The sequence below is a fragment of the Canis lupus genome, chromosome 21 (assembly GCF_003254725.2).
Source record: "Canis lupus dingo isolate Sandy chromosome 21, ASM325472v2, whole genome shotgun sequence".
NCBI classification, from domain to species: Eukaryota; Metazoa; Chordata; class Mammalia; order Carnivora; family Canidae; genus Canis; species Canis lupus.
Window position 1 is genome coordinate 13,249,948 of NC_064263.1, and position 27,013 is coordinate 13,276,960.

The 27,013-nt window shown below is 47.4% G+C and overlaps 1 protein-coding gene and 1 long non-coding RNA gene across 5 annotated transcripts in view; one reads left to right on the forward strand and one right to left on the reverse strand.

The window, feature by feature from the left end:
- Positions 1-24,433, forward strand: part of ME3 (malic enzyme 3) — a 186,572-nt gene extending 162,139 nt beyond the window's left edge. For all 4 annotated transcript variants that reach the window (XM_035704041.1, XM_035704048.1, XM_035704042.1 and 1 more), the window contains exons 7-14: positions 1,849-1,958; positions 15,686-15,783; positions 16,039-16,152; positions 17,726-17,831; positions 18,458-18,600; positions 19,148-19,321; positions 22,759-22,857; positions 24,196-24,433. In XM_035704041.1, the coding sequence (XP_035559934.1) occupies positions 1,849-1,958; positions 15,686-15,783; positions 16,039-16,152; positions 17,726-17,831; positions 18,458-18,600; positions 19,148-19,321; positions 22,759-22,857; positions 24,196-24,357 (1,006 nt within the window). In that variant the 3' untranslated portion in view covers positions 24,358-24,433. The remainder of the gene's footprint in view (positions 1-1,848; positions 1,959-15,685; positions 15,784-16,038; positions 16,153-17,725; positions 17,832-18,457; positions 18,601-19,147; positions 19,322-22,758; positions 22,858-24,195) is intronic.
- On the reverse strand, positions 14,382-20,830 carry LOC112642057 (uncharacterized). Its single transcript, XR_007404438.1, has 3 exons — positions 20,636-20,830; positions 19,602-19,775; positions 14,382-14,615 (listed from the first exon to the last, which is right to left on the reverse strand). It is a non-coding gene; the product is annotated as an uncharacterized LOC112642057 (long non-coding RNA).
- Positions 24,434-27,013: the final 2,580 nt, after the last annotated feature.

The window sequence follows — 27,013 nt, forward strand, 5'->3', positions numbered from 1 at the left end:
AGCACTTCATGGTGCAAAAATCACCCCAGCTTTTCATCCTCACAAATGCCCACCGAAGTTAGCCAGGCAGATATTACTGGCCCATTGACAGATGGAAAACTGAGGCAGAACTGAAGAGTGAAGTGACAGGTGTCAGACCCCTCAGAGCCAGGTCAGGTGCACAAGTCTGCTGACCCATGCCCAGCACCGTTAATAACAGACTGTCCATTTCTGCCCCTGAGACATGAACCCACCTACCTACAAGTCCTCCCACCACCAGCTTCAACTCATTAAGGTTCTGGAAGGACCATGACAGGAGCAAATATTTATCTGCCACTGGATTTTTTACTGTGCAGTATAATCCATGCACAAAATTATGAAGTCAAAAAAGATGTTTCTGGGCTAATTCAGTACTACTCACCCCTCATTGCCACCAGCCTCATGGGAAAGATGCCCCAATAACACAGGAAGCCCGCCAGGTGTGTGCCCCACCCACATTTTCTAGCAGGTCTTTCTTTCCACAGCTGGTCCCACACTGGTCCTAGGCCTCTGGTTCACACCAGGCTGGGAGGGGCAGACGCCTTCTCCCCATCTCATGCCCCAACACTCCTGGCTGATCAGTAAGGGCACTTTTTGTCAGTGAACGTGAGCACCGATACTGTAAAAACAAATGGACCCATGTACGTATGTCTGTGTATTAGGTAATTTTTAATAATTTGTGTCATGCTTATTTCCAGTAAAAGGCACAATACAACAAAACTATCAAAATGAGGATCAAAAGCAAGAATGGAGTAAGGGGAAGGGTGTGTGCAGAAAGGCCGAGCTGAGGTTGCCTGCAGCACAGGAGCAGAAAACTGAGCTCTCAGCTTTCTCACAATGTCAACAGGAAAAATGGGTTACGATCACCGTCATTTTGTAGGAAATACAAACTTTTCCCTGACCTTGAAATCTAGGGGTCAGTTGTAGCCTGGATTTTGAATAAGGCACATCAAACAGCTTAGTGGGCATTGTCTTCACCCAGCCAGGCAGTATTTCTCAGAGCTCTCTCGACTGTCAGAATCCAGTCTGGGGTGGTCATCATTTCACAATGTATACATATATCACAATATCCCACTGCACATCTTAAATGTATGATTTTTATTTGTCAGTTATACCACAGTGAAGCTGGAGGGGAAAAGGTACATTCCCAAGCCCTGCCTCAAACTCACTGAGTGAGACTCTGGCAGATGAGCCTGGGGCTCTGTATTTTGAACTCATGAACTGATACTTGGGTAGTAACTTGCAAATTGGTAAACACCCTTATCAAGGTGTTAGTAGATGACACCAGCATTGTGTAGTGGCCTTTGCCAACCTTCCTTGCATCTTAGCAGGACATAATGCCTAAATCCAGAAGTGTCTCTACTGGAGGAGCTCCAGATCTCAGGACCCACCCTGGGAGATATTTGCAGGATGCAGAGGCTCTCTAGGCCCCAGTGGATGGGGAGTCGGGGTCTCTGCATGCACTTGGGTGGGTAGTGAGCTTCCTGCTGGGATTTCAGATGGCCCCATTTCAGTCTTCCCATCACCCCTCCAGGTCTGCCATCCATTGCGCATGGTAGCCACCAGCCTACATTAGAGACCGGGATATGGGCTTAGCTGACCACCAAGCCCGCTGTTCCTACTCTTTCCCTTCCCAATCCCCAATCATAATGGGCCAGGCAGAGCCCAGGAATCCAGGAGCCAGCCAGGTAGCAAAACCCTTGGTGCATGAGCCGTACCACCCCTACTACGTCCTAGCCTGTGCCTCCCCACTCCCCGGGGCAGGCTGGGATCTGCCAGGGACTAGCCGTGGGGAGGCAATCATGAGTTTTTTCCTTTCCCTTCCCACAGGTTTGGAATAAATTGCCTCATCCAATTTGAAGACTTTGCCAATGCCAATGCCTTCCGTCTGCTCAACAAATACCGCAACAAGTACTGCATGTTCAATGATGACATCCAAGGTAAGTTTCGCCCCACCTGACCAAGCCACTGAGGACTGATGCCTTCTCACAGGCCGTGCTGGGTGCCAGAATGGGGGCACCCCCTAGCTAGTCTGCTGCCAGGAGCTGTGGAAAAGAGCATTCATGTTGGATTCAACTCCCACTTGGCTGATTCGTAGCCCTCTGACTTGGGAGAAGTCCCTTAACTTTGCTTGGCCTCAGCTTCTTCACCTATAAAATGGACATCATTACTGCTTCCAAGGAAAGTAAGAATTACGTGATTTAATATCTGAGAGAAATACTAACCAAAGCTATCATTTTCTAGCTGGTTGAACTTGGCCTAATCACTTGAACTCGAGCTGTAGTTGTATCATCTAGTCATTAGGGATGAGAAGAACTGCCTTGGAAGATTATTATGAAAATTTAAAGAGCTAATATATGGAAAGTACTAGCACATAGGACTCATCAGACTAAAGCATCAATCACCATAAAAATGGCCTTCACCAGCCACAGTGACTCATTCTTGGATTTTCCAAACACTAGGTGTAGCCTTGTCAGAGAATCAGGACGGTCAGTCCCTTCTCTTAACTTGGCTTGATTGTGTGCTATTCAGAATGATAACTATGAAAGACATTGACACCAGGGCCCCAGGGCACTCCAAAAGCCAATGGGAAGCACCTTCTAGGTCGGGGTCAACTGGGTAATCTGTGCTATGGACCAGAAGTGTCTGAAGGTACCTCCTTCTTACTGTGGAAATGCCAGTATATGAAACTGGAGGTTGGAGGCTGGGGGTCCCCTCACATATCAACTCTCCTGATCTCAGCATTCTCGGTAAGAGCATTGGGAGCTATTCCTAGTATTTTATAAAGCTCAGGAGAAACATGAGGACATATAGGTTACTGTTTAACAAATGAAGTTTGGCAAGCAAAATCTTTTAAAACCAAAGACACATGTCAGAACAAGAACAAGTTTCGGGGGGGGGGGACAGGTGTTGGTCCTTGGGAGTAAAAGATTGGCCAACCCTTCATTTTTGCAGATGAGAGCTGAAACGGTTACATTTCACCAGATGAGTTAGGGTTAAACCTAGAGGATTCAAACCCAGATAATAATAGCTAAGGTTTAGAGCTGAATATTTACTGTACACCCGGCACTGTCCTAAGGACTTGACACTTTTAATCATATGAGATTTTATCATCCCTGTCTTAGGAATGAAGAAACAGGCACAGAGAGAATAAGTAACTTACATAAAAAGTAAGTGTAGAGTTGAAATTTGGACTCTAAATTCTGAGTTCATAATCACTCACTATACCGTTCCTAGACCTTATGCTATTTCAAAACCAAAGGCCCCTTCCTTTCCTGTGGCCCCCATTAAGAGGTAAAGAAATGTGATAAATATTTTTTTAATTGGTCATAAATTGTCAAGAGGCAGGATTGCACAGTTAAGCATATTATTAGACAATTAAGATCAAAATACATGACTTCAGCACTTGAAGAGTGAGTAGAAGAGAGAGGTGACCCAGTAAGGGAAAGCTGACACATGGCAACCCCCCGGCCCAGGGGATTGTGTCCCCCCAGATGTAGGGGCCTGGGACAGGCACTGGCTGCCAGCCCAGCCTCACCCAGAGATGTGGGGCACTCTGCACAGTCAGGGCAGTGCGGTCCAGGAGCACCAGCTGGCGGTGGGAAGCATTCACTCCCTGCCCGCAGGCCGGTCACCTCACTGTTAGCCCCGTGGACGGCGGGGTGTGACTGCGGCCCTCGAGGAAACACCTGCTGGCTGGCCCCTGACCGATGCCCCTGTCATGGCCCTCACTCATGAGTCAGCAGCAGGACAGCCATCCCCCTGGGCCCACTGGGCTGCCAAGGCCAGAAGGTGGAAGTGGAAAACAAGTCCATGTGGGCATCACACCTGGTGCAGACTCCAGATGTGCACCGCGCACGCACGTGCACACACACACACACACACACACGCAGTCATGTGTGTACATCCTCATAAACATGGGCACAGGGACACATCCGGGCCCTGCACCTATCTGCCTCCACTGCCCCCGGCTGCTGCCACAGAGCATGTCTAAGATCAAACCATGACTCTCGGCTCCCTCTTCATGAGCAGGTTCACACTCTCCCTCAGAAGTGTAAGGCTTCGGGAATCTGCCTACTGGTGCCCCACCCCCACCCCCACCCACTTCTCTGTCCTCTGACCTCCCTCCTTGTCAGTTCTCTGCATGTGAAAGTTCTGCTCCCCACTCCCTCCCCATCACCTTTGCCTCAGTAACTCCTACTCAGCCTTCTGGACTCAGCTAAGGATTTCCTGTCTCAGGGAGGGCCTCGCACCAGGCTTTGCTCCCCCAGTCTGATTTGGGTACCCACGGGGAGCTCCCACAGTGCTCCCCTGTTAGTTCTCTTACCACACTGTAACCCAGGTACCCCCACTGAGTTGTCTGTCTCCCCAGGAGACAATAAGCTTCCAGAAGCAGAAACTGTGTCATCTATTCTCATTCCCCAGTTCCCAGTAAAGTGCCTGGCACACGATAGATGCTTCATAAATATTGGGAGAATGAATTAATGAATAAATGAATGAATGAAGTCACATACACAAATTGACATTCTCATAAGCACACCCACCAATTCCTGTGGCCCTGGCTCCTGTGGACACTTGCCCCTGCAGCCCCTCTGTTGTCCAGGTCACCATGCACATCCTTACAGAGAAATGCCCCCACACTCAGATGCATATACATCTTTACACGTGTGTACCCTCATTTATACACACACGTAGCATTTTTTTTCTAGCATTTTTAATCAAATCAACTCATTGTTAAATTCCGTGGTTTTGTTTCCTCTTTATAGCCAGTTCCAGCAGAGTCTATTTCGCTCCCAGGCAAAGCCAGATGGAATAGTCTTCTGGACCCCCACAGCAGATAGCAAAGGAATTTCCCATTCTTTTCTCAGAAATTAAAGACTAAAGTCCTTAATCTAAAATGTGTAACAGGATCAAGCAAATAGTACCAGAATGTCAGGATCTCTGTAAGTCTTTGATCAGGACAGCCTGACCTGTTACGTATGACCCTCTAACAATCGTAGAGAGGTGGGCATGGCGGCACACCACCTGGATCTTCCTTCAAGAAAAGACTTGTCCCAGGGCACCTGGGTGCCTCAGTAGGTTAAGCATCTGCCTTCATTCAGCTCAGGTCATGATCTCGGGTCCTGGGATCGAGCCCCGCATCAGGCTCCCTGCTCAGCAGAGAGTCTGCTTCTCCCGCTCCCTCTGCCTGCTGCTCCCTTTGCTTGTGCTCTCACACACTCTCAGTCAAGTAAATAAACAAAATCTGAAAGAAAGGCAAGACTTGTCCCAACTGCTGGCGGGCTGTCAGCTGCATGAGGCAGAGCGGCTCAGCTACAGAGCACCCCCTGCCCCCCAAGGCCCTGTCCTGCCACAGATGCCCTCACCCAGTGATGAGGGAATATAAAAGCCCAGCCATCTTGGCCCAGTGTAGGACAACTTGGAGGGGACATTTTAACTCCAGAGCTCCCCCTCAGGGTTGGCTGGGGCTTTAGGGACTCCATCACAGCCCCGCTTCTCCTCTGCATCCTGCTCCCGCCCCCCCTTCCATAGGTGCTGATCCCAAGGGCATTTCTTGATAACATCCTGAACACTCCACATGTCTCAGAATCTGCTTCCCAGGGAGCCCAAGCTGTGCCAAATAATACCATTTTGCATGTACACAGAACTTCAGATGTGAAAGGTGTTTTTCATCCACATGATCTCACAACTTCTTCGAAATAGCCCCTACCCCTCCAGGGAGGCTGCACAGCTGTCCCTCGTCACTGGTAAGGAAGCTGAAGTTCAAGGGTTAGTTTTTGCTCCAGGTAATATAGCCAGACAGGCACAAGGTGGGACTAGAACCTGGTTATTTCTGACTCAGAACTCAGAGTTCTCCGTCTCTGTGACATCGGGCTGCCTGTTCCCTGCATGTGGGAGGCAGTGCAGCGAGTCTGCTTGCTAAGAATTAAATCCCAGATCCCACATGACTGGGGGTGTCACTGGGCTCCAGCAGCCTGCTGCTCCCATCTTCCCCATCCGTTCAGTCAACTCCCCCAGTTTACAGACCAAAGAGGAGGCCCAGAGAGGGGAAGGGGCTCACCACCACTCGCTACACCTCCCCCCCACCCCCATCACCAGCTGGTTACTGATGGGGAACCAGCTCCAGAAGCCTCTGATGTGTGTTCTCAGTGCTAAGTGGGCAATCAGGAGACAGGTGAGGAATTCTAGGATTCATGGGACAACATAGAAGGTGTTAAGCTCATGCTAGAATTGGCCCCTTTCACCTCCAAGTACAAAGTAAAGAGAAATGAAATCTAAAACTATATAACCATGCTCAAAAATAGAAACATCCACATGCAGAATTGAAGAGAGTTGGAGAAAGGAGGAGGAGGAAGAGAGGCAGGCAAAAGAGAAGGAGGCATGACAGTGGTAAACAGACACCAACAACAAGTCACAGGTGGTTGCTGGGGACAGACCCAGCCCACCCCAGGAGGACTCATCATCACAATCTGCCTGGAACCACACACATGGTAGGGACTGGAAAACGAGACAGGGGCCACGCTGCCTGCTCTGAATACCAGCCCAGCATCGCATCCTTGGTGGAACAAGGAAGATATGACTAAAGGCTTCAGGGTCCCCCCAGACTGTGCTCCGTGAGGGCAGGACCAGGCCTGGAGCTGAGCAGGAGCTCTGGCACACAACTGGAACTGTCTTGTGGCCAGGCTGCTGGAGCACTCACCTGGGACTCTGCAACCCCACAGGGCTGCCCACATGGTGGGGCCCCTGCAGCCCCAGTGCTGGAAGGGCCCGGTGCCCCCAAGGCTGCCAGCAGGCTCCTCTGCCCCCACCCCTGCTGACTCACGAGAGCCTCAGCCACCCCAGGCCGGTTCTCAGTGAGCAGGGCTGCTCATGCACTGGCTACTGCTGGCAGGCTCTTCAGGAATTTGGAAGAGGCAGGGCCTCAGGTGTCTAGTTGTTTCAGTAGGAACCAGAGAAGCATCCCTGCCCTTAGGGGAGGAGAAAGAGACCTGGAAGGGGAACGGCAACAAGAGTGGTCATGCAGGAGGACAGGCCAGCTGCATCCTTTCCCGGGAGCCAGATCCAGGATGCTGCTGGCTTAGTGACCTTGGGCCTCCGGCCCCCACTGCTAGCTGCTCACACCGTGTGGCCAAGGACACGAAAGTCTAGCCGGCTTGTCTGTTCCAGAGCATCCTCCTGCCCCATCAGCCTGCCCTGGACCTGCACTGCTCCCAGGTCCCAGCACATCCCCGGAACCAGATGGCCTGTCAGGGTGCCATGTGCTATGTCAGGCCGTCATCACCCTCTCAGGCTTTCAAGTTTTAACTTGTGAGTCAGAGTACTTAACAGTCAGGCCTTGGATTGAGACAAGCCAAGGTCTGAATCCCCATTTTTCTGCTTTGTGCTTTGGCCAAATGGCTTAAATCCTCACAGTCTTCTTTTCTTTATCCGCAAAATGGACATGAGAGTATCAACAGCCAGGAATGATAATCAGCCAGTGCTGACAGACGACCAGGATGCTTTGAAAAAGCCATCACCGACTCGGGTTGGCCTACACTGATTCACTGCGAGGTGTTTCCATCATTATCCCTGTTTGTGGCACCAGGTTGTCATAGGGACAGGCAGGGACAGGCAGGCAGTAGTACTCACTTCTGGTACCTAGTATGAGTACCTCTGAGGCATAGTAGGCTCCTGACACATACGTGTGAGAGGGAGGGAAGGAGGGCTGATACCCAAAGACAGAGAGGCTGGGTGGACGGGAGGAGAGAGGTCCGTGTGAGCACAGGAGTGGGCAAGCCTGAGAAGAGAGGCAGGACCTCTGCCCACTTCCCACATACACTCTATTCTTCTAGCCCATTGACTTCCTCCCCATTCTATGAATTTTCTGCCAATTGTGATTTTGAATATGCTGGTCCCTCTGCCTAGAGTTCTCCTCTTCTCTTGACTAACATCTGTGTGTCCTTAAAGGCTCAAGCCTCACCTCCTCCAGGGTACCACGCCCAGGACCAAGCTCGTCCCACAGGGGTCTGGCTAACCCCACCCTTCCTCAGACCTAGGAGTTACCCCTTTTGCAGAATGCCTCAGAGTTCCCCAGAGCTCAGATGTCATGATACCGAAGGGGCAGATGGGAAGGAATGGCCAAGCTCTGAAGACTTTGTCCAGCTGGTTTTTCCTGTTTACAAGACACCAAGAGCTATTTCCGGCTCTTAGGGGCTTCAGCCCCCTCCCCTGCACCACCACACACATGGAGCAGCATTCCTGGCCCTTCCAATCTCTCTCCCTCATCATGAAGCCTCCCTGGCCTCTTCAACCTTCTCTCCACAGCCTTTCTTTTTTTTCTTTTTTTCCTATGAAGTCCTGTGTTTTCTGACTGTTCTTCACTTAACAGGGCTATCTCTAGCCCTGAGTTTCTTGTGGGTCTCTTGTATCTGCTCCCGGCTCCTGTGACTTCTCATTAGTGTGTTACATCAGGTAAAACCTCAAAGAAGCCAACAAGATGGTAATTATTCCCTCTGGTTCCTCCCAAATTGTGTCAGAGTTGGTCTAACCCATCTTCTGCATGGGCCAGGAACTGCCTTCTATAGAGTCTAGGGATTCCAGAAAATTCTCCCATGACACAGAAATAGGGCTGAAGTAGCCTAGAGGGCTTTGGCTGTATCCAATAAGGGGAACTTGAATTTTCTGAACATATGTGCTGTTAACTACCTACAAACCGACTGTTTTATTCACCCTTCTATACCCAAGGCCTGGTGTACTGAAGGCCCAGAACAGGCACCCAGTACAGACACTAATGGACAATGAATGATGGGGAAGGTAGGAGCGGGCCTGGCCTTGAAGTGTAGGACACACAGTCCCCACATGGCCCCAGGCCTCCAAGGCCACCATGAATGGACCCTGACCAAGCCTAACCCCGTGCCCTTGTCCCCATGTGGGACAGCAGTTGTACCTCACCTGAAAACTGGCTAATTCTTCCCTTTCCTCCAGTAATCTGTTGTTCAGCATGAAGGGTCCTTTAACTTTGTCAAACGTGACCATTAGAAACTACCTTTTCAGCTTGTCCTGTTGTGCTGTTTCCTGAATGTACAACCTCTAATACTCAGTTTACAGGAAATGTAATTATGGAAAGCTCCCTCTGGAAAGGAAAGCTTGTTTTTCTTTCATCGAGAATGGGAAACACCCAGTCACAGTTTGGATGGCCCATGGCATTCATGAGCACCAGCCAGGTTCAACAACCTCCCCGGAGCCCTGGGCTTCTCCAGGTGGCTACCTCCAGAAAGCTAAACTGTTTGCTTCCTCTCCACTTTTGAATCCCTAACACTTTACCCAAGAGCTACCCAAAATGAAAGTCAACGATGAGATAACTTTATTTGCCAGACTTTATAAGATAGGGCTGCTCCAGAACTGCTGTTTTGTCTCTTGAATGTTGTTCTGTAATCAGGTAACTTGCCACTTCACAGGCTGGCCTCAGAGGAGGATCCCAGAGAGGAGAGCAGGAGTGTGGGGCTCCAGGAGCCAAGGGCAGAGAGAGTTTCCCAAAGGGTGACCTTGCCAAGAGGTGGGGGCAGTTGCTTGATTGGACTGGGTTTTAGGGAGGAAAAAGGAAAAAAGAGGTGACAAGTATATTCAGCTCTTTACAAATAAGAAATAGGGTGAGACTATACAGAGTCAAGACAAAGCCTTCCAAAGGTGGGAGCTTGAGGACCTATTTGTACGTTGATGGCGGTGATCCAGCAGAAGAGAAATAGAGGATACAAAAGAGAGAGAGGAGAGAGAGAGAGAGAGAGAGAGAGAGAGAGAGAGGATTATGAGACAAATTCCTTGAGTGGGCAAAACAGATGGGATCTGGCACATACCTGGAGGTGGCTTTAGCAAGGAGCGGGGATGGCCCATCGGTGGTAACAGGAGGAAAGGCAAGTGTGAGGACCTTGGAGGGTTTCTAGACTTGGAAGAGGATTTAGAAGTTCTCTCCTGATTGTTTGAACCTCACTTTCCACCTCTGAGAGGGGGGAAAACGGGGTCTCCTAATACCTGCTTGGTAGAGTTGTTGTGAAGATTAAATGAGCAAATAGAGCTAAACACACACCTAGCACAGAGTCAAGGTCGCGAGGAGAGTGATCAATAGATGGCAGTTGCCCTTGAACCCTTTCATGGAAGTGTTACATTCTTTCCTATCAGATTTTCTATTGTTTTGTGTTCTCCACCCTTTCCAGAATCATTGACATCTCCTGCCTAAGGTCACTTCCTTCTACTTCCACTACCCCCACCCTTCAGTTCTCCCCCAAGGAAAGCCCATCATGCCCTTCCTGCTGCCTTCAAGTCCCGAGTCAGGAGAGGGTGGCTGAGCCTCAGAGACCACAAAGGGCAGGAAGTAGCACCCTGGTGTTCCTGCTTTGCTTCCGACGGGGCGACAGTTCCCTCATCTGTTGTAAGCCTTTCTCTCCAGTCCCCACCCAGCACTGAATTTCTGCAGCTAAGCCCAATTGTTGGGCTTGTAGGTTCTAACCACAGTTGAGCCTTGGCCTCTGAGAAGGAAAGGACCCATCAGGCCATGGGGAGGGGTGGAGGTGGGGGGGTGTCTTTGGGATTCTCTGATGGAATATCTTTGGCGCCATCTGGCGGCGCATGTCTTGCACAGCTACTCTTTTCAGGAGGCAGAAGATGGCCTGAAATAGAATCAGATGAATTGAAAACCCCCTCTCTATCCAGTGGAAGAAAACCAGTACTTCACCTAGAGAAGCCATCTAGTTCGGTACATCTCAGGCTTAAACGGGCATGCATATACATCATCTGAAGATCTTTTGAAATACAGACTCTGACCCAGTAGAACTAAAATGAAAGTGGCTCTTGGGAGCCAAAGAGTAGGATGTGTGGAGTTTGCACAAAGTTGTTTGCAGAAAGATGGAAATGGGGAGTAGCTGATGCAATAAGTGGACATATCATAGGCCAGGGTGTTTAGGAATTTGGAGGAGGGTCATACCGTGCAATTCTTACTACCTTCAAATAATTACTTAAATTGTTTTTTGATGCTTTCTTGAGTGTCAGCATGGTATTCCTTTTGAACACAGTACAGTTCTGAGCCTGGCCATGATACAGCCTCTCTTTATATTTGGGTTAAATCAAAAGTAGATTTGGGCAGAGAAGGAGAGGTTAAGGCTGCCTGGCTGGAGAAAACAGAGGATGTCTGGCAGAGGAGATCCTGTGGGCTGGGTCTTAAGGAATCAATAATGAACTGCAGAAGGTCCTATAGATGGTAAAGAGCTGGGCAAAGCACAGGAGGGGAGAAAGACACAACGTGTTCAGGAATGAGCAGTAATGCACCCATTGCATGGAGTATGTGGGGAGGCATGAAGCAAAAGGGGGTCGATGCTGACAATAGACTTTTCTATCCGTGAACTAACAAGAGGCATATCGTAAACACCTTCTTCATGGTTGTCATCACACTTGTAATCAGTTAATACTGGTTACACTTTCCTTATAAAGTTATACTTGCAGTTAACACTTTCTTTACTAAGCAGGAAGGAACCTATTTTGCTACCAATGGTATCCTTGGTAACTCAGAGTCCAATACCTAATTGATGCTTAAGACATAAAATGAAGGCAACGAATTCTAAATAATGACCTCTGACTACTGATTATGTAACAGCTATTCATGCCCAAACTTTGGTAAATAGGGAGTTCCCCAGAGGCAGGGACCATGTTTGAGTCCTCTTCCACAAGTGCCTAGCATGGTACACGGTCTTCCACACCTGCACTGTGAGCTCCTTGGGGACCCTTAGGAGAATGTCAGGAAAGCCCCCCAGTAGTCCTCAGCCCAGGCCGTGGGACCCTGTGGCACTTTAGCAACCCTCCAGGCCATTCCTATGTGAAGGCTGGAGAGCCTGCACCCCTCCTTCTGTGTTCCCCCCATCAGGTCCTGCCTTCTGAGGTCCACGATGAGCATGTACTTATTAGCCTCCGGCTGTTTCATGTGCCCCCTGTCTTGGCCCAACACATGGCCTCTAAGCCAGGCACAAATCCAGCCTATATTCTGGGAGAAGGCCCATCCCCAGAGCTATAAAATACAAATCCCTTAGATAACTGGAAAGAGTGAAGAGAAAATTCATTCATATTCCCACTCTGCAAACCTTTAATATTCTGTTATTCCTTCCAGATTCTCAGTGCGTGTTTCATTACAACTAGAATCATGATATGTAGACCTTTTAAGGTTCTCTTCCTTCCAGCTAACCCAGTGAAGCATTGTCTAATGTCAAGGCCTTGTGCCTGATTCCCCAGGATTCCCTGATACCCTTCAAATCCTCACTCTGTTATTTAATCTTGGACAACTCATCAAACGACTCTGTACTTCATTTTCTCAGGCTGAGAAATGAGGGTGATAATAGGTAGGATTAAACAAATAAATGTCTTTATAGTTAGACACATAAAACACTTAGAGCAATATCTGACATTAGCTACTAACTTAATAGCATTTTCTCTGCTGCCCCATCTTCATGATTATTTTAAACGGCTGCAGTACATTCTGAGTGTCCACATTAGCTTCTACTTAACCGTCACTCCTTTGTTAGATGTTTAAGTTATTTCCAGTCATTCTGCATTATAAATAACACCATCATAAATATCCTAGGACATGCGTGGTGGATTTTTCCATACATAGATTCCCAGGAGTCGAAGTATGAGGTGAAAGGGCACGAACATGTTATGCCTTTGTTCTATATTGGGAAAGAGTTTTCCAAAAAAGTTTGTGGCATTTTATTTTATTTTATTTATTTTTTTTTTTTTGGCATTTTAAAATACAATTTATGCTGCAACTTTTTACTTTTCACTCCTCCCTCACCAGCCTTGGATGACATCAGTTACTTTGATTTGTGCAACGTCAACAACCCATAAGCTGTCCCCATGTAACTTCTTTTCTTTGACTATCATGGAGGCTTACCACTGCCCGTGTGATTACTTTACTGTGAACTCTCTATCAGGTATGGTCTACACCAGTTGCTTTAGCAGAAAAGACTTAGTACAAAGTCCTGCTTATTATGTATTTAAAAAATGAAAAGCCCTAAGGACCTGCTCCCAGCCCGGAGCCTATAGAGTAAAAAGGAAGACCAGGTGACAGCCAGCTAGTATTGGTATCTCTGACGGGTGCGCTACAAGGCTCGTTCCGCAAGTGATGGACAGAGTGCTTCTGGATTCAACTCAACAGAACAATCTGTTGCTGTGGAAGTGGAAAGCCAAGGCTGTGGAGTTTACTGATTTAGCAAGATGAAAATGCAGCATGCCTACTTAAATTTGAATTACAGATAAGGAATGAATAATTTTTTAGAATATTTATATTAATATTGCATGGGACATACACTAAAAAAAGAAAAGTTATTTGTTGTTTATCAAAAATTCAAATTTACATGTCCTACATTTTACCCGGCAATCTTACAAGGCAGGCATAATGCTGGAAAAAGCGTTCCTTCCTCTTCTCCTAGCCTTTCCATCACCCTGTTTTCTTTCTTGTCCTCAGGCAGGACCTCAGTTGTCTGGGACTTTTTGGTGGGATAAGCCAAACCTTTATTTCTGAAGGTGAATCCTCAGTGGTCCTACCTCTCCTTTGTTGTAATACTATTCATTCATATCTCCTATTGAGCATACAAGTACTGAGACACACCCCCAGAGGATCCCCTGGGCTTAGACCTAATCCCTCCTGTCCTCAGTTTTCCATCAGTATCAGGATGAATAACCACAGCCAGTAAAGTAATCCTGTCTTTCTTTGTCCCCTGGTTTCATGGCAAAAAGAGCACCAGATGGCCAAGGGGCAGTCTCAGATATCAATTTGGTAGAACCATGTTGTGAACGCTGTAGAAACATCTGTGTCATGGGAATCAACACCTCCAATCCAGAGAGCACAAAATTGAGGAGACAGGAAGCAAAGTTTCTACAAGTGAGTTATTAGGTGAAATGGTGAAAGGAACCACTTCCACTTCAACCCCTTGATTTCCAGACCCACGTATTCTGGCTGCGGGAGAAAGAGCACAATGTATTGTCTGCTAAGTCAAATCCTATATTGCATCCTGTAAGATAGAACTTCACCAGCTTCATGGGGTGTTACCTCTACTGAATCTTAAGTAAGTCTTCAGGAGCCCATTCTGCCAATCTGTTAGGCCAGCTGCTCCTAAGTGGAAGAGTACTTAGTAATACCACTGAATTCCATGGACATAAGCCTATTGCTTCACTTCTATTACTGTGAAATGAATTCCTTGATTAGAGCCTCATTGTCTGGAATATATTGGGATGGTGAATAGGCCATCCACAGATTCCAAACATCCACAGATTATGGCATTGGCAGATTATTATATACAGAGAAAGAAAATCTATATCCAGAATATTTGTTTATTCCAGTGAAGATAAGTCTCTCCCCTGTTTATAATGGAAAGAATCCAATGTAATCATCCTGCTGCCAGGTAAATGGTCCTCCCAGGGAATGGTGCCATACCAGGAGCTCCATATTAGTCTCTGCCATTGACAGGTTAGTCATTTAGCAGTAGCAGTAGTAGGTCAGCCTTGATGAGAGGAGGTCCATGCTTAGCTTCCATCCTTGCCACCATGGCTCCTTTGTACATAAACTCATTTTGTAAACCCTGGATGGCGGGAGAAGAACGCTGACTAACATACACAGGACATGCCATTTTCTCCACCTGATTGAGGGAACCTATTTCATTATGCCCTTTGGTGAACGTTCATATGTGGCCCAAGTATGTTCACACTGTACATCTATCCCAAGAGGTCCGTCCACACAGCCCTTCCCCACACCTCTTCATCGCCAATCTTACTATTTATTTTATTCTAAGTCCCTGGCCATCAGCCAAACCTCTAGCAACTGCCCATGAATCAATGTAGATCTAGCCATCTCTTGGTCCAAAATGGACAACCAAATTTACAACTTTAAGTCACGTCCATTGGGAATATTTTCCTCACTATCACCTTTTCGGGCTACCTTTTATTGGGGCTGTGAAGCTGCAGCCCTAAACTTCCCATTGATCCCAGTATATCATTAAGAATAATCTGTAAACCAAGCCCACGCTTCTTTCTCCTTGGTCATAAGGAATCCCTAGTGAGGCTGTAGGTGTGCACTGAGAGAGAAGAAATCATGCAGCAGCAGAAGATGTCAAACGAGTCTGAGCCACCTGCTCATGCAACTTACTTGTACTTCCAGATGGCCTCAAGCCATTGATGATGGTATGCTACCGGGCACACCAACCTTATGACTTGGTGGGTAAGATAGGCAGCTTAGATCACATGGTCACCTAATGTCTCATGGCTAGTTTATGGGCTCATTTTTAATTTGTTTTTTTATCCATTTATCCCTTAAACAAATTATTCTGTGAGGCTCATACTTCTTTTTGGCTTCTATTAAATTTATACTTGTCATTTCATTTATGAATGATGGTAGTAGCAGCACCTGACTATCTGATCCTCATTCCCAGGGTCCAGTAACAATCCAGGAGCCGTTTCTCAAAAGAACAATTAGCTACAAAACAGGGTGTGCACTTGCTCCAGAGCCAGCATGCCTACAGATTTGACTTCCGTAAGGCCAAGGAACGTCGCTTGTTCTGCTGCACATTCTAGGCATGGGGAACTCTCCCAAGGGTCTTCTTTTAGAGATTGGAAGCCAGTGGCCAGGGACTGACCTCAGTGTACTCTGTTGCAGGCACAGCCTCCGTCGCTGTGGCAGGGATCCTGGCTGCTCTACGAATCACTAAGAACAAGCTCTCCAATCATGTGTTTGTTTTCCAAGGTGCAGGTGAGGTAGGTGCCATCAGGAGAATGATGGGTGAAGCATGAAGAAAGGGAGGCGTTTAGGGGTTCAGAGAAGAGGAACCATCAAGGTATCTTATGACAACTGCAGCTGCCTGGACACCATTTGGGTGTCTCAAGGACTTTACTGGGCCTTAAGGAGTAGGGGGAAAGGTGCAGAGAAGAGAGGATCTTGGTAAAGCATCTGATAAATGCTGAGCAGCTATCTGCCTTGTATCTGAACGTCCACCATATGGTACCTCCCAGGCAGCCATGGGCATCGCACACCTCCTTGTCATGGCCCTGGAAAAAGAAGGTGTACCCAAGGCGGAGGCTACAAGGAAGATCTGGATGGTGGACTCCAAGGGACTCATTGTCAAGGTACTGTCAGTCTAGAGACCTAGAGGTTTCCTGACAACTACAGCTATTGGAACCGGACTATAAGAGGTCTCCAGGGGGCAAAATGCTCAGACAAAATACAAAGCAACAGGAGGGTAATGTCCTAACCTCCAAAGCAGAAGCCTTAACTGCTGTGTCCAAAAGCCTTGTACTAACCTCTAGCAACAGTAAATCATAATTTTCCAAAAGTAACCTGCCCTCTCTCTTCCACATCCTTGCATATTTTGCTCCTCTGTCTGAAATGCCCTTGTCTTGTGCCACACACCCACTCTCAACCCTCAACCCCATCTGTTTCCTCCTTGTCTTCTGTTACCTCCTCCAAGATGCTTTCCCTGAGCATCTAGGTCTCAGTTCATTTCCTACATTTATGCTCATGTAGCCATTCCCCTCCACACATTGCACTTGCCACACTATAGGGCAGTTGCCCTTGTAATTGTCTTTCTGCCCACTAGGCTATGTAGTCTTCATATCAATGTCTGGCATGTAATGAGTGTGTAATTATGTTTGAAGTATGAGTGAAAGCATGAATGAGATACAGTCTGGCTTTGGCTGGAATATGGTGAAGGGCACAACTGGATGGCCTCCTTCCTTAGGATTTCACTGAAAGCTCCAAGCTTTAATGCCCCAAATTCCACTGACATGGAATGCCAGTGAGAGATTTTTTTAAGATGACAGAGGTAGAAATTAAGGAAGTACATAGGGGTGTCAATCAAGAATAGAAGAGCCTCAGCAGAAACTGACCTTCTGTTGTCTCATACAGAGCCAGATCACCTCCAGAAGGGATTCCTCCCCCCACCGCAGGTCATTCTAGAACATAAGTCAGGCAAAGGTAAAAGCTGCCAGAGGCTACCCTCTTGCCACCTTTCAACATTATTTTGCTCATCCCATGAAGCTTACCCCTGCTCTAATCTCTCTCAAAGCTGATGTCTTCACTCTGCCTCTCATGAGGCCAGCTGACCCAAAGGAGTCATCAGAGACATCTGTACCATCTACCAGCCTGTCACCCACTGACTCCCATTTGAGGAAATGGAAAGAATCCTGGGCTTGTTGAGAACAGCCAGCCATTGCAAGCCTGTCCTGGGGCTTAGCTTATTACTATTCACAGGGAGGTCAGTGGCTCTTGTAAAATACATTCAAATTAGCTTCCTGACCCTGGGTGACTCAGGCCCCCATCCCTCAACTGGCCCTGAGTGCTGGCAGCCTTGGGGCCAAAGGTCTAATTCAGACTCAGGCATTTCATGAGAGCCTTTCTGTCCTGGCCCAGGAAGCCATGATCCTAGCAGCACAAAGGAAGGCTTTATAGATTCTCCATGTGTGGTTTGACTTAAATAAATCCCCACATACATCCCCAGACTGTGACACAAACCCATTAAAATCCTCAGGTTCCACCTTGGGTTTTACCAGGAGATCTGATCAAGAGGATGAGCTACAAGGCTTCTGATAGCTCAAACCAAAGCACGGGGCTTTCCAGGGAATGCTCTCAGAATCTCCAGATGCATCCATGTCCAGCCAAGCTGTTCTCACTGCCAAGCACCATGTTTTCCTTTCCCTGCAGGGGAGGAGCCACCTAAACCATGAGAAGGAGATGTTTGCCCAGGACCATCCTGAAGTGAAGAGCCTGGAGGAGGTGGTGAGGCTGGTGAAGCCCACGGCCATCATAGGTAGGAGGAGGCAGGAGGCCCACTGTCCAGCCCAGCTAACCCTCTTGACTTTCAGGTGCAAACTAAGGCTCAGCCAGGAGGCATAAGTCATCAATGGAAACACAGCTCCCTCCCTGATTCCATGTCCACTTCAGTGCCACAATCTTTCACTGAGTGACTACTATATAAAAACCATAGAACAACAACAACAAAAAAACCATAGAACAAAGGCACCAAACTGCGGCTTAGTGAGGAAGATTTATACAATGCAGTGGAAAAGCACAGGGCTGGTCTTTCTAACCGAGAGGAAGTGAGCACTGGTCTCCCAAACAGGGGACCCTGGCATCTCTTCCTGTACTGGGAGAGCCATGCACCCTAAAGGACAATGCCCAGGAATGCCTTCACGAATACATCTCAACTGAGCAGAGACCTGAAGTGGACCAGTGTTCCCTTAGGGATTAACAGGAGGTCTTACCCAGCTCACGCAAGAAGACCCTTTTCTCTTTGGCTCCCTCCATCCACCCATATGGTGGATGCTATCTCCAAAAGTCTTTCATGTTGCACCAAGTTCCCCACCACGACCACCATGAGAGGAATGGGGTGTTTATAAAGAGTAGGCATCCCTACTACCCCCCTTTTCCCTGTAGGTGTTGCTGCCATCGCAGGAGCCTTCACGGAGCAGATTCTGAGGGACATGGCCTCCTTCCACGAGCGCCCTATCATCTTTGCCCTGAGCAACCCCACCAGCAAGGCCGAGTGCACGGCTGAGAAGTGCTACCGGGTCACTGAGGTCAGCGGGGAGTCCTTCCTTCCCCAGGCTGAGAGGACATAGTAACCATAATTATGAGAAACCCTATGAGGGTGAAAAAAACATCCGCACATCACTGATGAGCAAACCAAGGTTCAGAAAGATGAAATAACTTGCCCAAGGTCACAGAGCTAATAAGGAGTGGAGCTTTGAAGCCCAAGCTCTTACCATCATGTTATACTATTCAGGGTTCCTCTAGTAACATAGAGCTTTGACCAGAACCTGAGGCATTCATAGACTCTAGGTCACCTGCATATGTGTCATGACCTGGATTGGCCCGCTCGGGAGGTGACAGGTTAAAATACCTTCACCTGTCAGTGATTTCTTGGCTGCCAGGTAACTCAGTGGGAGCTAAGCTTTCTGGTCAATGAACAAGTGTGCTTTCAGCACCTGCAGTGTGCTCAGCCCAATGCTGAGCCATTTGGGAGAGAATGAAGAAGGGTTTGACCTTCGGGAGATAAAACTAGGCCACCATTACTGCCTGAAACCCATCTCAATGCTCCATCTCTGGTTTTCTTCCCAACTCCAGGGCCGAGGGATCTTTGCCAGTGGAAGTCCTTTTAAGAGCGTGACTCTAGAAGATGGCAGGACCTTCATTCCTGGGCAAGGAAACAATGCCTATGTGTTCCCTGGAGTGGCTCTGGGAGTCATTGCTGGCGGGATCCGGCACATCCCAGATGAGATCTTCCTCCTGACGGCAGAGGTATCACTGCCCCTGCTCCCCTGCATGCACACTCCCAATAGGGCCTGTGATCTATACCAGGTCCTACACTGGGCCCCCAAAGATTCCTTCTACCACCTCTTCTACCCACCTGCCCCAACCCTAGCAGTAGATCCTCAAAATGCTTGACCTCAAGCTTTGGTCAAGATCACCTTCATGCTTAAACTTCTCTCAGAACATACAATTTTTAAGGGAGAATAGGGACTAGCCAATGGGACGAGGCATTGACAGGAGGCAGTGACAGTGAGGGGACATAGCTTACCTGCCCCTTGCTTCCCAGCAGTGCCCACATGATGCCTAGAACAGAGGAGATGCCACCAAAGCCATCTGCAACTAGGCTCATGGACCATGACAGGCCACGGATTCTTCCAGCCACTGATTTTGACCACGTTGCCAGGGCAACCTGTTGTAGGATAAGCCCCACTAGGGCAGCTTTCTGTAAAAAAGGGATAGATTGCAAACCAGGTTTCCCTATTCTGGCCTGGATCTGGAGCACAGATACAGGAGTACTCCCCATGTATCTTACTAGAAATACTCCCAAAATGATTCTTTACTGGACGTGATGAAAACAATGAAAGAATCCATTAAGAATGACAGCCTACATTCATAATAACGGCTATTACTACTAGCGGCTACAGTGGCTCACATTTACCACACGTTTACTAAATGCCAGGCACTTCACATTTATCTTCACTCTGAGGAAACCATAGAAATGTCTCTTTGGGGAGGTTAAACTAACCAAAACTATAAACAAATACTAGATATATTTATCCCCAATGAGCTCCAAAGTCTCTACTGTGATTTCTGACACATTTGCCTTTCCCTCACCATGGTGAGAGCCCCAAACCAGCAAGCCATGGGAACAGCCTCCAGGCAGCCCTATCTAGCTCTACTTCTGGGAGTCCCATAAGGAACTGTCTCATGCTCTAGGTTCCTTCTTACTACTTCCTGATCTTTGAGCACTGCCTCCACAAGGACATGCAAGTAGTGTCCCTGAAGGTTTTTCAGCCTCCCCCAAGCCATGAGCACACTAGCTACGGCTTTGTGCCATGGGCCTCTGTCCATCTTGTGTGAGTTCTGTGTATTTCTTCTTACTGCTGTGTCAGTGGTGGTGGTGTCCTGTGGCCGAGAGTGGAGATGTTTGAATGTCCCATTGGGTGGGAAGAGTCACCCTAACTCTTAGAGTTAGAGTCACCCTAACTCTTAGAGTTAACCTAAAAGCAAACTGCCCTGTTGTGCAAAAACATGGTTGCTAGAGCCTTCCCCTGTAAGCCCAAGAGACATCTACATGCCCACCTCCTAGTGTTGCGGGGCAGGTCAGCTCCATCATTTCATGAACAGTGTCCATCAACTACACAGGAACCTCTCCTCAATCCACTTATTAATAATTGCTTGTGGCAAACAGGTGAAGATCTCTCCCTTCTAGCAGCTGACAGTCTGGTCTTTAATTTTCTGAAAGGAGTACTTTTAGGTTTAGACACTAAATCCGATTTTCCTATGGAAAAAAATAATAGGACTTTTAAGAGACTTATATATCTCCTTCCACCTTGACAACTCTGTAAAATAGATAGTGATTATTGCTATGTGACACACAAGGAAAGCGAGGCACAGAGAGTCTAAGTTACATGTCTAAGGTCACTGGGCTTGTGAGCAGTGGCACCAGAATGGCCCCAGAGCTGCAGCAAAGCACCACCAGTGCCCAACATCTGAGAAGTGACCACCCCTACATGATATCTCTCTTCACTCTGCAGGATGACTCTTGCAGATGCAGATCAAGCCATGGACATCCTGTTTCCCTCTGATCCCATCTTCTACATCTCCCCACCCCCCAAGAAAATCCTTGAAAACCCAGAACAGTCTATCTCTCTCCTCATTTCAGACATTTGAATGGCTCCTTGGTGCTAACAGGATAAAGCCCAAACTCCTTCACGTGGTTTCCATACAAGGCATGTCATCAGCAGGCCCTCCTTCCTTTCCTCTCCAGCCTTTAGCCTCCCCCTACCTCCACCTAGCCAATGTTCTGTTCACAGTCTAGAACCCATGCTCCCTCCTGCTGCCTCTCTCCAAGAAATCAGATGTGCTGTTGCCTCTCTCTTTTTGAGTACTTCATACTTTGTCCTTCGGGTCTTAGCTGGTGTCACCCACTTCCCCTGGAAAGCTTTCCTGTACATGGCAGACCGGGCCCTGCTTTCCTCTGTGCCTCTGTGCCCCCTCTGCTTACACTCACCTCTATGTTACAATCATTTGTACCTGTTTGTTAATTGTCCACTGACTCCAGACTATAGGAGGAAAAGGCTTCTCTGCCATGGATCCTCAGCAACTAGCACAGAGCCTGGCATATGACAGAGCTCAGTTAATGTTTGAATGAATGAATGGAGAGGAGAGATAGGAGCACGAAAATGAGGTGGAAGAGGAGGAGACCCACTTCCCTAACGTCAGCCAAACTCTGAGGCAAGACCAACTCCTTTGGCTCATCCATTCTGGGACACAGTTCTGAGAGAGCACTGTGGCTTTTCCCAAATTTAAATTGACACAAGATTGGGTGGGAGTGGATTCGGAGCCAGCACATAACAGAGGCTGTTCCTCAAAGCTGGCTGAGTGAGGCTGGATGATGAAGTGAGGCTTGAGGGGGAGAGCTGGGCCTCAGAGACCGCTCTGAACCAGGGAAGGAAGCTGTGGGAGGTGCTGTTCCCAGGATGATGTGCCTAGGACGTTCATTCAGAGAAAGTGGTGTCACGCACTGCAGAAGCAGCCTTTCTGCTAGAAAGGAGAGCTCAAGATGGCCCAGGGGGGCACCCAGGATATTACCAAGAAAGTGGGAGAGGAAGTGAGGGTCTCCAGAATCTCTGTGCAATAGGCTGGACCAGCCAAGGGGAGATCCTAGAGTCTGCTTTACAAGCCACAGGTTTATTCATGTTGCTCTTGGTGATTCTCCTCTAGAATTTAGGGTCTCGTGTAGTTTAAAGCCTCAGCCAATCTCACAGTACAGAAAGGATGTGTCCTTGCTTAAAAGCCCAAGCATTGGAGCACCTGGGTGGCTCAGTCGGTTAGGGGTTTGACTCTTGATTTTAGCTCAGGTCATGATCTCAGGGTCATAAGATCGAGCTCCACATCGGGCTCTGCACTGGGCCTGGAGTCTGCTTAAGATTCTCTCTCTCTCTCTCTCTCTCTGCCCTCCCGCCAATCTCTAAAATAATAAATAAATAAATAAATAAATAAATAAATAAATAAATAATCTTCTAAAAAATAATAAAAGCCCAAGCATTAAGCTCCCCTGGGCCAAGAGAGGGCAGAGATGACAGCAGGAACTGCAATAATTGGCCATCTGTGAGGGACAAGGTGAGTCTCTGGGATAATGAGCTGTGCTTGTTCTGGGAAGGCAGAAACTCAGCTTATAACTCTCAGTTCTCTCTCCCCAGCAAATTGCCCAAGAGGTCTCTGAGCAGCATTTGTCCCAGGGGAGATTGTACCCACCACTCAGCACCATCCGAGATGTGTCTCTGAGAATCGCCATCAAAGTAAGGAGCATCCGACCCCCAGTCATACGGCTAGTGAGGCTCAACCCCTTCCTCTGTCTGGTTTAGGAGAGCTAAGGGGATGGCAGCTGTGGAGACATCCTGAGCATCTCGGGCTGCACTGCATGAGCCTGGAGGCTGCAGCTCAAGCCCCACACCCAACACCCACTCAGGCCAGTTCTGGAAAAGCTCCTGATTTCCCACCAGGCAAAAAGGTCATCAAAGTCCATCATCTTGGGGCCCAGAATGTGGGTGGAATTTTTAAAAAATGAATCATAAGTGTCCATTTATACAGAAAGGTCAATTTTCATAGCATCATGAAAAGAACTCAGGCTGTCAGGTCCCAGCTCTGCCAGTCACTTCACTTTCCTGAGCCTCAGTTTCCTCCTTTTCCAAAGGGGCCACTAGTCTCTTTCTCCTGGACTTCTGAAGATTAAAGAGGATAGTGAGAAAGCTCCACACTTAGTATAGAGTAAATGCTCATTCCTCCCCCTTTTTCTCAGAATGGCTGGGCCACAGCATGATCAGGTTCATGGAATATTCCAAGGAAAAATGTTATCCTAGACACCTTGCAGAGATGATGGGTTTTCAGAGAATCAGAACACAATGCAATAAAGACTGGCCCAACATTGATAACTGTTGAATATAGATAATGATTGCATTAGGGTTTATTATACTGTCATTTTTATTAGAATATGTTTTACCTTTTCTATAGGATTTAAAAATAATTTCAGAAAGTGTGCTGCACAACAGCATGTGTTCCCCCTGAGCTGTCCATTGTAGGGTCCAGAATCGGCCCTCAAGACCACAGGTCCAGCTCATAGTCCCACCTCCACCGTGTCCATTTCCCTCCTTTCGGGGATCTTGAGATTAATGGTCTCCTGAAACCAAATCTAATACCCACAGAATAATGTCCAGGCTATTCTCCCAACTCACCCCATTTAGGGGGGGAAAATATCAGGTACTGGACACCTGATGTTGTCTGTTACCTAATTTTATCCTCACTCTACTCCAGAGAAAGGTCTCCTTACTCCCACTTTACAGTGAGGAAACTGAGGCTCAGCAAGGACGGTGTCACTGCTGAGGACTCACAGGCAGTTGGAAGCAGAGTCAGACTTCAGTCTGAGGCCTCTTGATCCTGGCCTAGTGTTTATTCCACTGCATCGCACCTTCCTGCCTAGGCAGAAAGCTCAAACTCCTCCTATCCAGTGGCTTCATGGACAACAGTTCATGGTTCCCCAGGGGTTATTCCCCTTCCACAGGCTCCCAAGCAACCTGTAGGCAACTTTTAGGCAGGTTCCTCCTGAGTTCCAGTTCCTCAGCCAATACGTTTTTCCCTAGGTCCTCGACTTCGCGTACAAACACAACCTGGCCTCCTACTACCCGGAGCCCAAGGACAAGGAGGCTTTTGTAAGATCCCTGGTCTACACTCCAGATTATGACTCCTTTACACTGGACAGCTATACTTGGCCCAAGGAAGCCATGAATGTTCAAACAGTCTGATGCAGTTTCAGACGCTGGTGTGAGGCTGGAACAAGCCCAGAGTAACACTGACAATATAAATGGATTCTAAAATGGCCATCTTTGTCACTGTGTTTTTCCTTTGAACTTTCTGGTGTAAGGGGAGATACCCAGGCACACAGTGAATGAGAGCCTTGTCCATGAAGGCCCTGAGAATTCACTTTTCTATAACCCTCTTCTGACTTCCTCCCCAAGAATTTCTTCATCAAATTACCAACAATTAGCTAGACCTTGTGGGAAATCTAGAATCCTTCCTAGAACTCTGACTTTACAGAGTTCAGAGTCTAGTGAAGGGAATGAGGTATGAACACAATTCGTTTTGCCACAAGGGAGAAAGTGGTTAAGTCCATAAAAGAAGTGCAGATAAAGGTCAAGGGTACTCAGAGAAGGGAGCAGATACTCCCTATGAGAATATTAGAGAAGGCTTCAGGGGGAGAAAAGTGTGCACTGAGTCCCAAGGGTAAAGGATAGGTAGGAGTCATGGGAAAATGAGGAAGATAAGGGCAGCCACTGACCAGAGAGCATGGCCCACTCATGAGGTAGTTCAATCCCTGTTGGAGGAATACACACCCTTCAAGACTCAGATGGGTATGAAGGCTGAGTAGCTAAAGGCAACTCACTTGACAAAAACTGTCACTGAAATGTGGGTTACTGAATATTAGGATTCTTTTCTGGTTCTTATTAAAAGGAAAACTAGAGAAACGTGGGCGTGGAGGGTCAGCGGGCCAAGGTGTGAGGAGGAAGAGAGGCAGTGAGGGGAAGAAAACCATGGAGTTCTAGGGAAGAACTTGATTTCATTTTTCTGACTCTGGAACTCTCTCTGGATCTCTCTCTCTCTCCCCCTCCCCCCCCCCCCCACTTCACTCTGAAGGCATTGAGCAAACCAGGGCCGTATTCCTATAAAATAGCTTCGGTCTATCTTGGGGGTGTCTTAGACAAGTTCAACCATAGTTTTCACCTCCTTCATGTCTAGGAGAACCCACACCATGGGATGGGGAGGTGGGGACAAACCTACAACCCCTGCAATCAAAAACCCTGATAAATTTCTAGGACCTATTGGGATGACAGCTTCCACCCTCTAATTTTAATGGCGAACACAGAAAACAGTAAATCATGCTAAGGGACCTACCACCACCCACCCTTGCTGCCAGCTCAGCTTCAAGATCCCCACTGTCCACAGTGAATTGGTCCTAAGTAGCCACCTAAAAGTGGCAGGTATTGGACTCCTAGAACAGTAATTAGCAGAGACATCAGTCACCCCTTGCCCAGGTCTTATTCTTCCAACATCTGTTTCCTTGGTGCTGGTGCCCTGCCAAGCATACCCTAAGAAAACATCAAAAACATCCCTGTTCTGTAATCCCTGAGCTCATGGAGAATGAGAAACTCTTCAGAAGAGGATTTGAAGTGAAGCTGGAATCTGAACACTGAAGAACCTTCACGCTACTTTTTCTGTGTCCTGTCCCACAACTTCTGTACCCCCACTGCAGGTCCTTTATACTCAGTGTAATAGAACAGGAAAATAGTAGAGAAAAGCAATGAAACAAAAACAGATTCTTTGGAAAGATCAACTAAATAAATAAACTGTAGCTATACTGACCAAGACATAAAAAAGATACAAATTACATTTCCTTTGTTTCAACTACACTGAACATCTTGCTGGCACTGCACACATGCACTTCCAGGCCTGTGCCCTTACACATGCTTGGTCTCCATCTGTAAAGTCCTTCCCTCCTATTACCTACTCTTTGTCAATTAAATTGCAGCTCACCCCAGCTTTCTGCCTGGAAACATTATTCATTCTTGGAGTTCAAATGTAATTGGCTCCTGAAGTCTTCCTGGACAGAGTTAATAATTAAATTAGAACTCAACAACGGAAAAAAATGGGAAATTTATAACCATTTGGAAGTGAAATAATTTTTAAATAACCCACATTTCAAAGAACGAATCATAGGGTAAATTACACACACACACACACACACACACACACACACATATATATATATAAATGTTGAGTTGAATGAAAAAAAAAATAAAAGTGAGTTGTAGCTAAAGCAGTGCTAAGAGGAAAATTTTATAGCTCTAAATAAATGCCTATATTAGGGGAAAAAAAGAGAAAAGTCTCAAAGCAATAACATAAACTCTCTAAAGAAAATCCAAAGCAAGTTAAAATTAGAGCAAAAATCAATAGACCAAGTAAAGAATTTGAATTAGTAATTAAAAATTTTTCCACCAAGAAAAGCACAGGCCCAGATATCTTTTTTGGTGAATTTTATCAAATATTTAAAATAGAAATAATACCAATCCTTCACAATCTCTTTCAGAAAATAAAGGACAGAACATTTCCCAAATCATTCTAGGATACCTGTTATCGCCCTGATATCAAAACCAGATAGAGGCGCATGAGGTTGCAGTGGGGAAGGTGTTGCTGGTGTATAGGAAAGCTATTGATTTGCATGCGTGATCAATCGCTATGGAAGATTGCAGGGTTCTGCTTTGTGTTCACAGTGGCTTGAAGGTGCCTCTTCTGAAGATGCTTCCACCATGGAGGGCAGGGCTCCATGGAGATGAAGAGAGGGCAGGGCATTCCAGCAAGAAACCCCATAGGTGAGGATGGTGAGGATAGAGGAAGATCCTGGGA